Source organism: Strix uralensis, chromosome 3, assembly GCF_047716275.1.
Source record: "Strix uralensis isolate ZFMK-TIS-50842 chromosome 3, bStrUra1, whole genome shotgun sequence".
Taxonomy (NCBI): domain Eukaryota; kingdom Metazoa; phylum Chordata; class Aves; order Strigiformes; family Strigidae; genus Strix; species Strix uralensis.
In genome coordinates, this window is record NC_133974.1 from 55,781,331 (window position 1) to 55,798,280 (window position 16,950).

The 16,950-nt window shown below is 40.3% G+C and overlaps 1 protein-coding gene across 2 annotated transcripts; it reads right to left on the minus strand.

The window, feature by feature from the left end:
• Nucleotides 1-1,835: 1,835 nt before the first annotated feature.
• Nucleotides 1,836-16,064, minus strand: GPRC6A (G protein-coupled receptor class C group 6 member A). 2 transcript variants are annotated; one of them, XM_074864757.1, is made up of 7 exons: nt 15,966-16,064; nt 15,646-15,773; nt 13,730-14,033; nt 11,077-11,904; nt 8,040-8,252; nt 6,478-6,601; nt 1,836-4,910 (listed from the first exon to the last, which is right to left on the minus strand). In XM_074864757.1, exons 2-7 carry the CDS (start codon nt 15,696-15,698, stop codon nt 3,790-3,792), a joined length of 2,643 nt encoding a protein of 880 aa, XP_074720858.1. In that variant the 5' UTR covers nt 15,699-15,773; nt 15,966-16,064; the 3' UTR covers nt 1,836-3,789. The 2 variants fall into 2 exon arrangements, with proteins under 2 accessions (XP_074720858.1, XP_074720857.1); XM_074864756.1 differs by lacking the exon at nt 15,966-16,064 and having other exon boundaries at nt 15,646-15,910.
• Nucleotides 16,065-16,950: the final 886 nt, after the last annotated feature.

The window sequence follows — 16,950 nt, forward strand, 5'->3', positions numbered from 1 at the left end:
AAAATGTCCTTATTATTGGTAAAACATCAAACCCATTCCAATCCATTTAACTCATACCAACTTGAAAAGTTTTTTTCAAAAAATCAATCTTCCCACATTCTATTTCAGAACAAAATTTCTGTTTGCATATGAGCCATTCTCTGAACATAAGAACCCAGCTCCCTGAATCAAAGCTCCACAGCAGCTTTCTCATGTCCTTCTAAAAAAAAAAACCTCTAAAAAGAGTATGCACCTCTTGTGCACACACCCCTGCCCCGAGCAGCTCTGCCCTATTTCAGAATGTTGTTGAGGAGATGAAGACACATCAATAGAAGTGACCTAGAGGCTGATACCGGGGTTATAGTCCGCCCATAGTTCCCTTGCTTTCTTCCTGCTCAAAGAGAGCAGCGTAGTGTCAAGCAGCGCTCCTTGTCTCTGGAGACACAGCTGGGAAGGGTAGGAAGCGTCAGCACATCTGGGCTGGGCTGCTCAGCAGCATACTTTACGTGCAGCATCCCAAACAATGCTATTAGTTGCTAGTAATGTAGATAACCCACATGTTTAGAGTTGTTGTAGTTCCAAAGGCCATTGGCAGAGCTGCAGGGAGGAAGCCTGGAGCTCGCATAAATGGTTCCCAGCGCTCACCAAAGAACTGCTGAGTGGAGAACTGCTCTAAATATTATGGGCAGCTGAAAGGCATCTGCAGAGCTAGAGCTACTGAAATCTTGATGGAAGTATGCCCTGGAGAAGAGAACTTGAAAAACTTTGTGGCCTTCACAGTATTCATTCTCTCTAGAGATATTGTATACTCTGTGATATCAGAATGCATCATTTATCATTATTAACAAAGAATGACAAAAAACCCCAAAAGGTTAAATAGTGGTTACATCCAGAGCAGCCTCCTACTGACCTCAACAAATGGCTTTTCCACACTTGACTTCTCTGTGGACAGCACTGTATTTGTGGACCATGTGTCCTCCCTATTGCTATTGGAGATGGAAAGCTTGCAGGTGGGCATATACATATGTTAGTTTTCTGAAAAGTGGTGTCGAGATCTTTCCAAAGTGAGGGAGCAGAGAGTGCTCTGAGCCAGAGAGAAGAGCTGACCCCTTCAGCCCCACATGGTCTGACCTACCAGGTCATGGCTCGGGGCGGGTCATGACGAGATTTGGCTCTGACTCAGGAAGATGATTCCCGTTCTGTGCTCTGGGGAGGAAAGTCTGTTTCAGGCCCATTTAATGTCCCTGTGCCTGCTAACAGGAATGGCCAGACTGCTGGAATGCTTATGGTTCTGAGCAGGGGGATGCACACAAATGCTCCCTTTAGTATTGTGAACCCCTATTTTCAGCTTTTTTTATCCTCTGCATAAGACAGCACAACCACCTGGTGTTCTACCTACATATGATCACTTGCTTCTTGCAGACAAGGCATTTAAAGACATATGTAATACAGCTTGGTACAGCATCTCTTTCTTCTGCAAAGTCTAGCTAGCAAATCTGTTACATCCTCTGAGCTCCACTGTTGACTCTGTTTTACGCAGAAGACCCAAGTAGCTGGAAGGGCAGACGTAGCATGCAGCGCTCCTTTGAAATTCTTCAATATGTGATGCCTTACCTTAAAAATACCTCCAAAGAGACCTTCATATTGCTGTCCCCACTCCCTATTCCTCAAGACACTTTCCTCATTGTCCTGTAGGGGGGATTGCCCTACCATACTTAGCTTTCAACCTAAAGGATGTTTTCAAGAAGCAGACTGATATCTACTGGGTGGAAACACTACACAGGTGCATGTATTTCTGCTCAAGGCCAAACCAAAGTTCATGGGGAAAGGTAAGGAAATTAAGTAAGCAAACTCAGTTTTAAATATCAATATGTCTTTAATCATCCCCCTTCCTTATACCTTCAAGACATGACATGCTCAACACTTTTGAAAACAATAAACAGAGGTACGACGTTTGAGCCAAATTAACTTTTCTAACCAGCTTAGTGCTGACAGTCATTGTGCAATGCAAGCTTTGCTTCTCTCTTTTGGGGCAAGACATTTTGCCTCATTAGCAGCCAAATTGCAGGAATTTTAACCTTGTTGTACATAATTTCGTATTCAGAACAGTACTTGTAACAACTGATGTACGAACAACATTCATCAAACAAATATATGTGCATAAACCTTCATTCTTCCAATCAGCTACAGAACTTACATTGTTACTCAACTATGTATGTGAATTGCACCCTTGCCATCCAAATGACTTTAAAAATGTCTTCACAGATACGTAGTACATATATAGTCTACATGTCACAGTAGTTTCATTGCCTGTGCCCATTGTTGAAATGTGATTTATAGCTTTTTTTAACAAAATATGAGTAAAAAAATCATATGGATAAGGGTTACAACATAGAAATTATAGAAAAATAGATATATTGTACATAGCAATAATACAATATGCTGGTATAACACCAAATCTACTGAACTGTATTTTGGCCTGCCACAATATCCAGTTATTCCAGATCTAAACAGAAGCATGGACAAAACGCAAAGAATTTAGCATTATTTCACAGTAACATGGTACAGAATTTAAAATAGTAAAGTTTCTAGGGCTTTATGAACATGGAAAAGTATTTTTCATGGTCCTGCATTGGCAACATAGCTCTGCAGTTTAGGGTTTGAAAAAGCTCTGTGGTACTATTGTCCCAACAGAAAAATTTCTCCTTCTCTGAACATGCCTTTTGCCTCTCATGCAGAAGGCACAGCATAGCTGTACTGATGGAGCTACAGAGCAGAGACTCATCCAGTGCAGCCCATATCAATTCATTCTTGTGCTATTTCTACGTATCAGAATGGTGCATTGTCATTTTCTTATTGAAAATAAGATTTTTTAAATATGTATCAAAAAAGGTAACATTCCCAGGATCCACTCATGCTGATCCTGGTTATTACATTATTTATGCTAATGAGAGGAATCAACTAGCGTTTATAAGTTTTGACGTTATACACTGACATCTAAGTTGTCCTCAACTAAGAGGCTCCTCTCTCCTCGTCCATCAGAGGAGGTGCATGAGGTGAATCAGTGTATTTCCTCTGAGTATGGGGGAAAAAAAGTAGGTGAATATACATATAACTACAGAGCTCCAGAGGAATTATTTAATTTTTAGATAGACCTGTCTCTAGTTCATTATCATCCTGGTAAATACAAGGAACTTTAGAAGGTACTGCAGCACTCATCTGGGATAATGTGTGTAATTTTGGGGAGGAAAAAAAAGGATTCACTGATACCAGGTGAAAAAGGTTACTTTTGGGTGCTCAGGAGAATGGAAAGCCTATCTTAAAAGTGGAGACTAAAGGACTGGACTTGCTTATCCTAGCAAACAAAGGCTGGGAGAGGGTTCTGTTTGATCTGTAAAACAGTGCCAGGTGAGAAGAAGAGCTCCTTAAACAACTGGGCATCAGATGAAAAAAAAGTGGGATAAACCCATATGTTCCTTCCTACATGTCTGTGAGAAATAATAATTTCCTGATGCTTCTGCCTCACTCAGGGAAGTGAGATTGCAGAATAGGTTCCCACAGGTCTACATGAGCGGGCTGGGAAAGGAAAGGAGCTGCTGAAGGGGACTGCACCTCATGGTGCCTGCGGGAGCAGGGGCTGGACTCTGCGAGCCAGGAAAGCCTTGCAAATCTGGTAATGGATAACTGCTTAAGTCCCGGAGGAGAAGGCATTTCATGTGGCCTGCTCTCCTTGGAGATGCCAAAAGGAAAGAGACTTGAAAGAGAAATGGCTCCCTAAGATGGCTTTTCATCTTCTAGTACTTTAGCCAGTCATATGCTGGAGAGTCTTTTCCTGGCCATAGTCCTTGCAGTATTTTTAGCAAGAACTTTCCCTTTTATTAGTGTCTGCCCAGGTGCTTGGGAATGACAATTTCCATTCACAGATATTTTCTCAGATTTACACGAGTCTGAGATAGTAGCTCGAGAGCTGGAAGACTTTGAATCCAAAGAAATCTGACTAACAGCAACACTGCCTGCACTCTTGGAGGAATATGTGTAAATCATTTTGAGAAAGGCAGATTTTGTGTTTGTTTCTTGCTTGTAAATGATGATATAGCACTTTGGAAGAAAAGTGCAGCAGAGGATTCCATAATTGGATATTAAAACAACGATGATCTCCACTGCTGGCAGGTATTTGCCAAATGTAGTTGCATAGACAGGGATAAATACAATCCATGCTATAAAGTAAATTAACATGCCAAAGGTGATGAACTTAGCTTCGTTGTAGTTCTCTGGCAACTTCCTACCTTTAAAGGCAAATATGAAGCAAATGAAAGCTAGGGCAGCAATATAGCCCAGCATAATCCCAAAAGCCACCATGGAGCCCTCATGACACTCCAGAATTATTGCTCTTGGGATTGAGAAATTTTGCTTTACAAAAGGTGTCCTAAATATTAGCCAGAAGGTGCAAATGATAACTTGAATTCCAGTGCAGGTGACTACAGTGGGAATAGGTTTATACATGCATTTCAGGAAATTCTGTAGCTTCGGATCAAAGCTGAAGGCTAGTAAAATTTTTAGTGACTTTATTAAAATACATGAAATGCAGAGTGCAAAACTTATACCAAAGAGGGCTTGCCTAGTTTTACACTTGAATTCTGTGGGTTCATCTATGAAGAAGACGGTGCTTAAAAAAATTAAGAAGTGGCTGAAGAGAATAATATAGCAGACAGTTAGACCTCCAGATGCCTTTACAACCGGTGTGTTCAAGTTTTTAGTAAATATTACACTAATTGACAAAATCAACACAACCCCAAAAGTGGAGAGGAGGAGGAGGAAAATGGCAAACCAGTCAGTCCAGGAGAGGAAATGGATTGTCTTTCTGTAGCATGTAGTACTGTTGACGGGAGCCCAGTAGGTTTTGTTGTTACATCGGTAGCAGTAATCCATATCTGAAAGCAGAAAAAAAGGAAGATAACTCAGAAACCCGAAGTAAATAAACTGCGAAGTGGATTATCGAGGCTTGAGATACGGGAGCAATGTGGGAAGGGATGCCGAGGGGAATAGACAGGGCTGATTGCTCCCGGCTATTGCTGTCGCCGTCCAGGCGGAGGAGCTGCAGGGCAGCGGTGGCAGCGGTGGCAGAAGTGGCAGAAGTGGCAGCGGTGGCTGCAGTGGCAGTGTTGGCAGTAGTGGCAGAGGTGGCAGTGGTGGCTGCGGTGGCAGAGGTGGCAGTGATGGTTGTGGTGGCAGAGGTGGCAGTGGTGGCTGCAGTGGCAGTGGTGACTGCGATGGCAGTAGTGGCAATGGTGGCAGAGGTGGCTGTGGCAGAAGGAGCAAAGGACGAAAGCCTGCCTGCTGGGAGCAGGGGCTGCCTCTAACCAGGGTCAGGGAGGTGACAGGGAGAACGAGCAGCATCCTAAAACTGCATTGGTCATCGCTGACCAATGATATGTGACCTGGCCAGAGCTCTGGACAGGCAAACTTTAACTGAAACCTGAACAATGACTTGAGAGTAGATCAATTATGTTACAGAAGTTGGAACTATATTTCTTTTGTTTACCTGTTTCAACAAGAAAAAACCCCAACTTTCTCTTTACAGATGTCTTTTGAAATGCAACAGCAAGAATAAACATTGCTTTAGATTGTTCTTTGAAAGGTTACTTCTGCTTTAAAATTCCTATCCTGTGATATGGAGAAATTTCACAATTATTTGAATTAAAAATACAAAATTTAATTCCCTTCTGCACTCTGGAGATTAAAAGTACATTGTACTGCATTTTTTTTTAAATTCCATCTCTCTCCTCCATATTTAATTTTCCCCTATAAAAAATTTTGATCAAACCTATAAATGCACCAGTGGTAAAGTATACATCAGATTTGATACTAGAAAATATTATTATACAGTTATATCAAACTTCGCAGTACTCTGTGTTAGGACAAAAAATATGCTGGTAAGCAAAATACATAAACCTTGAACTTCATAGACTCATAGGATGGTTTGGGTTGGAAAGGACCTTCAAAGATCACCTAGTTCCATCCCCCCTGCCATGGGACACCTTCCACAAGACCAGGTTGCTCAAAGCCCCGTCCAACCTGGCCTTGAACACTTCCAGGGAGGGGGCAGCCACAGCTTCTCTGGGCAACCTGTTCCAGTGCCTCACCGATCTCACAGGAAAGAATTTCTTCCTTATTGGAGTTGGTGTACTGCGGAAAGACAGGGAAGCAAGGCTATTTTTTGATGAGAGTCGGTCTCACTGATAAATCAGCCAGACTTTCCATTCTAACAAAGGATAATGCTAGTCAGCTGGAAAATCTAATTGTTTTAAGTTTTGTCTTGTAAAAAAGCATGTAAACCAAGTTTTATAGGCTGAACACTTGTATTTGGGAAACTGAGCATAAACAAATATTTTAATCCCATTTCAAAGTTATACCCAAGGTTGTCAAGGCACATTATACCCAAACAAAACAGTTGTATTGATGTCTAAATAAATCTTTATTTGGGTCACAATTCCTTACCTGTTTGATTGCTGTAATGGTTTTCTGGGCAGTAAACACATTCATAGCAGCATGTGTGTGGACTTTCTGTAACCTTTTTCATCTGTCCTGGTCTGCAGTGCTGGGAGCATGTTGACTGAACCTTCTGCAGTGTGAAGAGAACAAAAAAAAATAAATCAGCTCAGGCACAACAAATTACTAAGAAATGTTAAAATAAACCTCCAGTAATTCTGCAAGTTGCACTTTCTTTTTGCACCTAACATATTTTAGGGGAATCTGAAAATGATGCTGAAAAAAGGCATTGTAGACTTCATGCTTCTTGTATTTTGTCCACACAGTCAACAAATGACAGGATGGGATGTTATCTACCTGATTTTATTTTATGCCCCTGAATCATCTCTACCTTTAAAATTCAGAGCAAAGTGCCTCATCCAGCTTTGAACCTCGAATTTAGACTGCTGAGGATCAGCTCCAAAGAAAGCACAGAAGCATCTGATGGGGGATTCAAGTGGACTGCTTCACAAGTGACATCCTGAAACCCTGCTTGGCTGCTCTCAGCCCAGGGGAGACATCTCAGCTTGGGGGAGACACCTTGGCTCAGAGGAGACACCTCAATGGGTGCTCTGCACTGCAACTCTGATGTTTCTGACCCTCGGCAGCTCATCCCTGAGTCATGAAGCACCACTCTGGGGTGTGATCAGGACTTTCTCTTCAGGTCTGAGTTCAGGTCAACCTTCCAAAGACAATTTTTTGTAAAATGGAGAAGCAGTCCTGAGGGACACTGCTATTTCTTATTCCTCCAAGATGCTGCTTACAAGGAGGTGAAGACATTTCCTTCCCATCCTGGGCAGCGCCACAAAGAGGGACAAGATTTGAGGTTTTCTTCTGTCCTTAGCCTTTTCTATCTGCTGAGTCCACATGCTGAGACTTGATTTCAACCCACCTAGTAAGCAGCCTCTCCCTGTCCCTTTAGTGGTGAACACTTTGCAACACAGAGCTGCACAATGAACTAAGACCTCCACCCATGCACAGATGACAGATTATTGAACTGGAACTGGCCAGGGCCACACACTAGTCCAGCCTACACCAGTTCCAGGGCTTCAGGTGGTACCACCTACCTCAGACTCCTGTAGTCATGCTGACCCCAGCTCTAACTGGAGCAAATAATCCACAAAACTGTTTTTTTAACCAGTGAAGTCAACAGATATGAGCCTTTATGTACAAAATAAATGGTGGTGGTACATAAGAGAGCGGACTTTTACACATGGTCATTTTTAATCTTGAACCCCCTTTTCAAGATTCTGGAGTAGCATCCTTAGGATAGACATAACTTCTCATCTTCGGAAACCTCCTAGGAGCATTATGGAGAAATAACTCCATTTCAAACCACTGAGCCTGCTTACAGGCTAACATGCTTCTCAGGGTGCATGAAAGTGGTCAAATATACCCAGAGAGGGTCCTTTGCTCTAAAAGGAGAACATGAAATCACAAGTATAGCTGACACATACTTCAGTTGCAAATACTGGAGGGAGAAGAGAACATGAAACAAATTTCACATGTTATGTCAAGAAATTGAAAGCTACCTTTAAATCCATAAATTCTTTTTTTTTCTCTTCATCCCCAAAGATGAAGTCACCTTTCTCTGTGTCATATTCTGCCATAGTGGTGATTTCCATGTGGCCATCAATTTCTTTCCAAAGAAGTACATCATAACTGGTGCTCATATCTCCATTGGAGTCAAACTTGATTTCTTTATCATCATCAAGGATTGTAACCTTTTTAAGTTCTTCAAGGAGCTGAACATAGGTATAAGGAACGATAACATACATCAGTATCATGTCAGTGTGATAAAATCAATAGTTTAACATCTGTTTGATAATATCAAGTTAAAAAGAAATGTTGCTTTTTAGCAGTAAAAAAAATCTTAAAATTAAAAGTCATCTTTAAAACTGTTTAATTTGATGTCCAACATGGTATTACATTATTCGGACAATCCTGTGGACCTTAAAAATCTATTAATAAAGAAATAATCATTTTTTAACCCTGTACAATGTGTACAAATACTCATGTTAGTATTTCTTTCCAGCCTTGAAAATTTTGGTATGCTGATGGGAAAGAAAAGATTTTTGCTTGCAAGAATGAATGGCCTTTTGGAACTCCCCTTCTTTAAAGAACGACCATGAGTGATGCTCCTGTTGTTACTTTACTGTCACCAGAGTCAATCTGGGCAACATTTGCTTTCAGAGTAACCTCCCCCAGCGTGTCTGGAAATATCTAACATTGTTTTCAGCTGCGACTCTGACTGATATTGTGAATTGCAAGATGAGACTCAGAACTGTTAAATGAACAAAACATGCCAGTTTGCTGAGATGAAGTGATCAGTGACACAGTGGCAATAAACAACTAGGCCATATTTGATAGATGATAGGACACATCAGAACAGGCATGCTTTGATAAGGCAGCTGTCCAGGTTCATACTGCGACCCATTCTGTTCAACAGGGGAAAATTTAGGTCTCCCTCATCACAAAAAGACAGATCAAAAAGTTCTGTGTGAATTTAGAAAAGGACAGGTTAAGGCACATATAACCCACTCCCAATTCATGTGGAGACCATAGAAGGACTTTCATTACCTACTGTGCTTCTTAATTGAAGCAAAGGCTTTATCCTTTTGCAGGCCTAATGATTTTTGGCAACAGGGATTAATGAACAAGAAAAAAATCCAAGGTTTTAGTGAAAGGCTGAATTTAACTGCCCTTTGAAAAGCACACTCTTACGTGGATCCATTTGTGATATTTGTAGCATTTAACAACCATACTGTCAGTGTATTACTTCAATAGGCTTTAGCAAATGTATATATAACACATCTGGTGTATGTAACAATTTTTTTCATGTATAACATGTAATTTTTTTGAGAGTTCATATGCTCTTGCTGCATCTCTACCAATTATGAAGAACCAAAGTGTGCTTCTGACCAATATTGCATTTGAGTTGAATGTGTGGGACTGAATAGGAATTTTTTTATTGTACATACTCAGGCTAGCCATTTAACCTGTCTCTTCTCCACTTTTCCAATTTCTCTAACAATATAGGAACAACTCAAGCTTCAGACAGAAGGGGCTAGTAAGTAGCAACATTTTGATGTAACTGGTGGTTATTTTTCCAAAGTCTCTAACACCAATGACTGTCATTTCTCTGTATGTGGAGATGTGTGATATGGATCAGTTGCATCCTAAGCTTTATATACATATATATCCATTTCTAGAGGGTTTAAATTTAGTGTAAAGGAAATGTATTATGAAAACAGCACAGGGGGAATAACTAGCTCTTTTAGTTTTCTTCATGAGTTCTTAGCCTCTTAAGAGGTGGTCTGGGATTTCATTCAGCAATGGTGTAAATGCAGCTCCATACAGTTGCATCCCCTGTAGAGCAGTCCTGAATTTGTCCTATTTACATTTACAAATTCATGTAGGAGTCTGATTGTTACTGCTTGGTTTGTTGTTTTTTTTTTCAAATCACCTATCTTGGTTTGACCTGACCTGACCTAGGATAAGAGGTCAGAGCAAGTCAGAGTGCTTCAGTGGTTGTTTGACTTTTAAATGAACTTTTGTTTAATCATCTGAGTAAAAGTGTGTAAAAGTGAATACTCCTGGGCAGGTTCTTAGGTAAAAGGTCGGGTCAGGTTTACTTGTCTGATTTTTCCTCTTCTTTTCCCACCCGGTAGAGTTTGATAACAAGTTTGATAACACCCATCTCAAAGATTGTGTCTTATTTTCCTACTAGTCATTTCAGTATAAATCAAGGTCAAACAGAGGAATAGTCTGTTGCATTTTCACTTTCAAGTAAAGATTCCTTATGGAAGAAAATACCTGAATTCAGACAAAACAGAGATAATGGTGAGAGAGCGAGAGAGGAAAATTGAAACTCTTTGGTGAATGCTCCTATCCTGCAATATCCCCATCTCTCAAGAGTGCTCATTGCTTTGTATTATGGTAGTTTGCAGCAACAGGACCAACCACTAGTAGCTGAATAGCTGATAAGTCAATTGTAGATTGACTATACATTTTATTCTGTCCCAAATGAGTAGCTAGCAAGACATTCCAGCAAGAAGCCTACAGACTGGAGCCTTCATCCAACCTCGTGCCTACTCTGTGTGCTCTTTGGAGGTATGGGGGAAGTTTTAGGGTAGCTAATGAAGCTCAGCAGCTAAAGATTTGTTCTGCACCTGTGGAGTCATGTGTTTACAGCCATTGCTATTGTACCCATGAAGGAAGAGATGGTGGGTATGCAGCTACTCACCATCAGTTAGCTATCTATATGTGAAATTCAATAATCTTTCTCTATCTACAGCAGAACACAGCCATGGCTTAGCACCAGGAGCGTCTACATCTACATGGGCCAAAAAAATGAAGACAAATCTGAAGTCTAGTTCTCATCACTGCAGCAGTTAGATACTGCTGCTCTAACATACAGTTTGTGATTTCAATTGGTGAAAAAAAGCAGGAACAGGAATAAAAAGTCATTTAGTAAAAGGATCAAGCTAGTAAATCCAGGAATGTGAGAGCAAAAATGAGATGAAAGTTATGCAGAGAGAATGAGACACAAAAGAATTAACATCATACCTCCCAGGGAGCGAAGGCAGAGGGATCCTTGCAGTTTCTGTCTTTGCATTGCCCTTTAATGGCATGAGCAATGGCATAGACTGCAAGTATAGTACTATGGATAAATCCTGGTTCAATGTTAGCATTCAAAAAATCATCTCTCCAGATCTGATGTTTATTCTCAACATTTTGCAGTAGATCATCCTGGGTCTGGTTAGAAATGCACGTTTGAAAATCATGATATTCCAGGTGTGCACAGACTGACAAAAGCATAATATATTCACGCAAAAACTTGTTGTTGTCAGTGGACTTTTCATGAAGGTTTCTCAGAAAGTCTTGGAATGTGGACATGTCTCCACTTTTAAATCCAAATCCCACAATGGTTCCCAGCTGTCTGATATTGGGAATTGTACTGATTTTGACTGCAGCCGACCAGTTATCACTTGCAATCCAGATTTTATTTACGTTCCTCTCAATTGCCTTCTTAAATAGTTTGAGCACATGGAACTGTCTCATAAAGACAACAATAACATTTACTCTGGTTTCCTTGACAATCTTCTCAATTGCGTGATCAACTTTGGTGTGAAAGGTGTTGTCAGAGAGATAGGCAGGCAGCATTTCTTTAAAAGCTATGCAAACGTTGTTTGCCATGGCCTGGACCCCAAAACTCTCCAGAGCAAACCGCCCGTTGTCATCATCAGTGGCTATTACTCCAATCCAATTCCACCCAGACTCACAGATCAAGTGGGCCATTGCTCTTGTCTGATGAAAATCACTAGGGATTGTCCTGAAGAAAGAAGGAAACCGGATTTTGTCACTGAGGATTTCAGCTGATGATGCAGGACTGACCTAGGAAGAGTGAACAGTTCAGTTATGGAGGCTGTCTCCTCCAAAGGACACCAAGAGATCCAAAACTGCCACGATTGCTCTTTCATCCAGCCTGACCCAGGCTCCCTCCTCCTGTGAGAGAACATCAACAAGGTGCAGCCAAATGAGGCAGGTTCCCTCACCCTGTTCTTAGTATGCAGACTCATGCCCAGTACAAGTCCCATTATTGTCATCTTCATCCACATAATTACTTCAGTAAAGGCAGAGAATAAAACCTTTCAAAATGGATATGACAATTATGCTGGTATGAGGATTTCATTTTACCCTGTTCAGATACCACCAACATGCTATTCAGAACAAAATTTAAACACTGGAAGCATTAACTATTGTTTGAATTATTATTCAAATTGCTAATACCTTATATTTTGCAGTATTTTTCTGTCACTGAGTATATTAGTATGGTTCACCCACATATATATTTTCTCTCCAAGTTTTAATTATTATCTTTTAAAGGGATCGTTAAGTGTGTTAGAAGACTGTCCCAGAAATACAGAATGCTATAATTCTTTCCTATAAAAGTTTTATTACCTTTTTCTTGTGAATGTAGCTAGAAAAATGTAAATGGAACATTGTTATTTAAATCTCTCTAGCTTTAATACTTTTCTATTTGTTTGTAGGAGCTTTTTCCTCCACACTTAATATTTCCTACATTGCTTGACAGTTCTTAAAAAAATAAATCTAAGCTTTCCAAAATGAGAGTCACCTGTCTGGAGGGGAAACCAAATCTTGCTGGTGTCAAAAGGTTACAGATACTATTGATGAGAAAAATCTGCTGGATCACCTTTTCCATCTCTACGTCCTAATGCAGATTTGTTTCATCACTTGCCTTTTGATTATGTTAAAGTGTGGCATTTTAATTTTCATACTTACTACAGCTCCTGTGGTGGAGCTGGAGATCATAATTACTTCACACCATTGGAGAAGAAAAGATACAGTTAGAACTTATGTGTAACTCAGATTTTATGTCCTTTCCAGGTGTTTGGTTACTATGTTGCTACTTTGCAGTGAGGTAATTTATGTCAAATTGCCAAACCCAAGGTGCAACATAAGATGTTGTGGAAGTGGATCTCCTTTTTCCTTGTTTGTCCTAGCCTTGACCCCAACTCTTTTACAATGGTGAAAGTAGAAATGTAAGCACTGGTTTAAGTGAAAGTGTGGGACTATACTAGTCCTAGAGAGGTCAGAAATAGAGAAGAATGTTTTGGGAAGGACCAGTGTGCATCTAGAGTTGTATTCTTTCTCTTCTACAACTGCTTGAAGAGTAACAAGAGTAAAACTGTGGTTTAGACCAATATTCCTCACTTCCCTGTCCAAAGTTATAACAGATTCTAACATCTAATCTCTCTCAGCCAAGAGAGAATTTCTAGATTTCTGGCCAAATTTGATTTGGTCTTTTATTTTTTTTCAGTTTGAGATTGGGTATTGTCATATTCACCACCAGCCAGACTAGACACAATGGGTGTAACTTTGTTGCCTGATCAAAGTCCTTGAGTGTCATCCAAGGTACACTGGAGTAACTGGCAGAGCCATGCAGGACTGACTAATGGTGCTAGCAGCCTGACAACAGCCCAGCATCATCCTGAAATAGGACTCAGAGGCCTGTGCCCTGGGCATATCAAATAGCCCTTACTGCCTTTTTTAAGGCAAGTGAATCAAGCCCTCCATTTGGAGCTGCATCCCACTCCTCCTGATTTCCTTAGGTTAAGGCAAATCCTGCCCTGTAGCACACAGTGGCTTTTGCAGTCCCTATGACCTGTCCAAAATGAAAAAATTCCCTCAAATCTACCTGTGGGATTAGTTGCAAAGCCAACAGCCTTGAAACTGCCATCGACACTTCGGAGTAGCTGGCTCCAGTGACTGCCTTAATTCTTGGGACGTAGTCTGAGTAGTTACACTTGAACTCTACAACATCCTCGGAAGAATTGAGTTTAGACAGAAACCTCAGAGCAGATGCCATAGCTTTTGTCACTTCTGCACATGTGTCATAGATTTCGTAGCCCAGAGTAACTCCAGATAACAGCGTTGAATTGTTGATCATTTCAATAGCATGTATCATTGCAAGTGTCTGAAGAAAAATTTGAATTTCAAAGCTGTCAGGAAACACAGAAGTTTTATTTTAGTAAAATATTGCTGGGAACAGGCCAAAGAAAAGTCTGTTTTAGACATATCCCTTAGAATTTGACAACTACTGATAAGAAATGATGGATAGTATGCTTTGTGTCATTTTCTTGGGTTTTAGTGTACAAAACATTAGAAATCATACATTTTTGTCTCACCAAAGTGGTAGATTAAGCAAAATAAACACAACATTTAAAATACACCTGAATAAAAATGATTTTCTGGAAAAACAGGTACTAAACCCCAAATTTTCATGGTACATGAAAAATTGCAAGTGGTATCTTCATGAAACAACTGTCAAAGTAAGTGGAGCTGTTCCAATTTACTCCATCTGCCTGATAAACTTTTTAGAAATGTATTTACTTTCACCAAAAGCATGAAACAGAGAAAAAAAAGGACTAAATATTTCAGAACAGGAGAAAATATTTCAGAGGCTGAGGTCTTCTAGCAGTTGCATCGACATTCCTAAAATCCTCTCTAAACCTGATGAAGTCAGTACAGCTATTCCCTTATCTCCAGTGGATATTATAACAGACACTTAATCAGAACTGTGCTAGCACAAAATGTCTGCAATACAACCAATCCTTCTCTCAGTCAAGCTTCTCGAAAGTTTACAGATCTTGCAAACTAAATTAGATTTCAAATGGACCTAAGACAATTTATGACTCTGTAGAAAAATAATGGAAGACTGACACAATTATCAAATTTATCATCATTTTGAAATAAATCCAGATGGATACCTGCATGTCCAGCTGATTATTAGAGTCAGATGTGGAATTAAGTTTTGTGTAAAATTCAAATAAAATTTGAGTATTTGCACCTGTGTTAAAATTAAAGAAAATGCATATCTGGAATTCCTGGTCTTAGGAAATCATTAGTATATAGTTAAAAGAAAGTTCTTCACCAGGTTGCTTTTGCATTCTTTCCAGAAGAAATTGATGTTTTGAGTACAGTAGGATTTGGATCCAACAAAATAAATATTCTGATGCACAGTCTGAACTTGAATGCATACATTACATGTTGTCTATACAGTCCATCCTACAACATAATGCCACAATTACAATACAAAGTGTAATAACCACAGTAATTGTAGTAATAATTACAAAGTAGTTAGCAAGGTACTACCATACATTACAACTGATCTGCCTGTGTGTTGGGGGACATGCTTTAATACATGCTAAAGTAAAATGGAACAGTCTGCCTGTGTTCAAATCACATATGTACATAACAAATAATGAACAACTGCACAGCAGAGCGCTTCAGACATATAGCAACTAATTAGCACTTACGTGGAAATTAAATGATTGTTCAGCACAAACCTGCAGGGCTATTTGATTATATATGCAGATTGAAATAGGATCAAATGCTTATTCCCTTCCTCAGGCAGCCACACTATTTTTGCTGTAACTTTGCCATACTTTGTCATCTTGTACTAATTTACTCACAATTTATGTGATGTCCAAGGTCTTTTTAAAGACTAAGAAATGCAAGAGAACCAGATTTTGTTTATCCTAATATAAGAGGTATAGTCCTGATGTCAGTGATCTCTTCTTTGCTATATATGTAATTTCCAGTATTACTCACCCAGCACAATTCTGAATTACTGGCTTGATGGGAAGTTCTTCTGGATGCAGCATTTCGCTATGAACTGCAAACAACCCTCCAATAACAATGTCCCCCGGAGAACTGGCATCCACAAAGTCGTCAGTATTCTGGCAAGAGAAAACGATGTCAGTGCCGATCACAAAGCAGAGGATCAAAAAGCTAATGAATGCCATGTTTCTGTTTCACTTGCTCACTACCAGCTTTAAGTCAATTAAGTGAACTGCAGGGCCAGCAAGGGCTCCGATGTCATCTATAAACAGCAGCAAAGGAAAAAGGCTGCACTAAAAAATTAGTCACACCTCATAAGGTGCTTGTATTTGCTTCACTGGCTGAGGCTATTTTATTGAAGATACTAAAGCAACGCTGTCACGTAAAACGTGGGCTGAGGGGGTGTGAGAGTGAAGAGGGTGAGAGAAGCATAGATGAGTTTGAAAGGAAATGTTGAACATAAAATCTGTCCTGCTCTATACAAAGTTTTTTATACCTTATCTGAAACACATGGCAAATATTTTGGTATAAATTTGGGCTTGTCTTGAATGCCTTCCAAGTGAGTGCAGGGTGAGAACAAACAATCATGTAATATGGTAGTGATATTGCTGTGACCATATTTTAAGAGTCTGGTCCAAAGACTACTGAAAAAAGACCTCCCTGCCACAGTATGCTTTAGATCAGACTCTGGCCTAAAAGAAAACAACCCAAAACTATCAAAAGACTGCTTTTCTCTCAACCTTTTTCTTATAAGTTTTAAAATCTTTATATATAAATGGTTTGGATAAGCTAATATTCGTGGTTCTAATGCACACACAGCTCCTAGGGACTTCAATAGGCTTTGGGTCAGAGCCCACCTGGAGTACTCTGTTCATCTCCTGGGGCCCCCGACATAAGAAGGACATGGAACTGCTCGAGCAGGTCCAGAGGAGGGCCACAAAGATGATCAGGGGACTAGAGCTCTTCTCCTATGAGGACAGGCTGACAGACTTGAGGTTGTTCAGCCTAAAGAAGAGAAGGCTTGGGGGAGACCTTATAGTGACCTTCCAGTGCTTAAAGGGGGCCCACAGGAAAGATGGGGAGGGACTCTTGATCAGGGCGTGCAGTGGTAGAACTAGTGGTAACAGCGTTAAAATGAAAGAGGGTAGATTTAGACTAGAAATTCTTTGCTGTGAGGGTGGTGAGGCACTGGAACAGGTTGCCCAGAGAATTTGTGGCTGTCCCTTCCCTGGAAGTGTTCAAGGCCAGGTTGGACGGGGCTTTGAACAACTGGTCTAGTGGAAGGTGTCCCTGCCC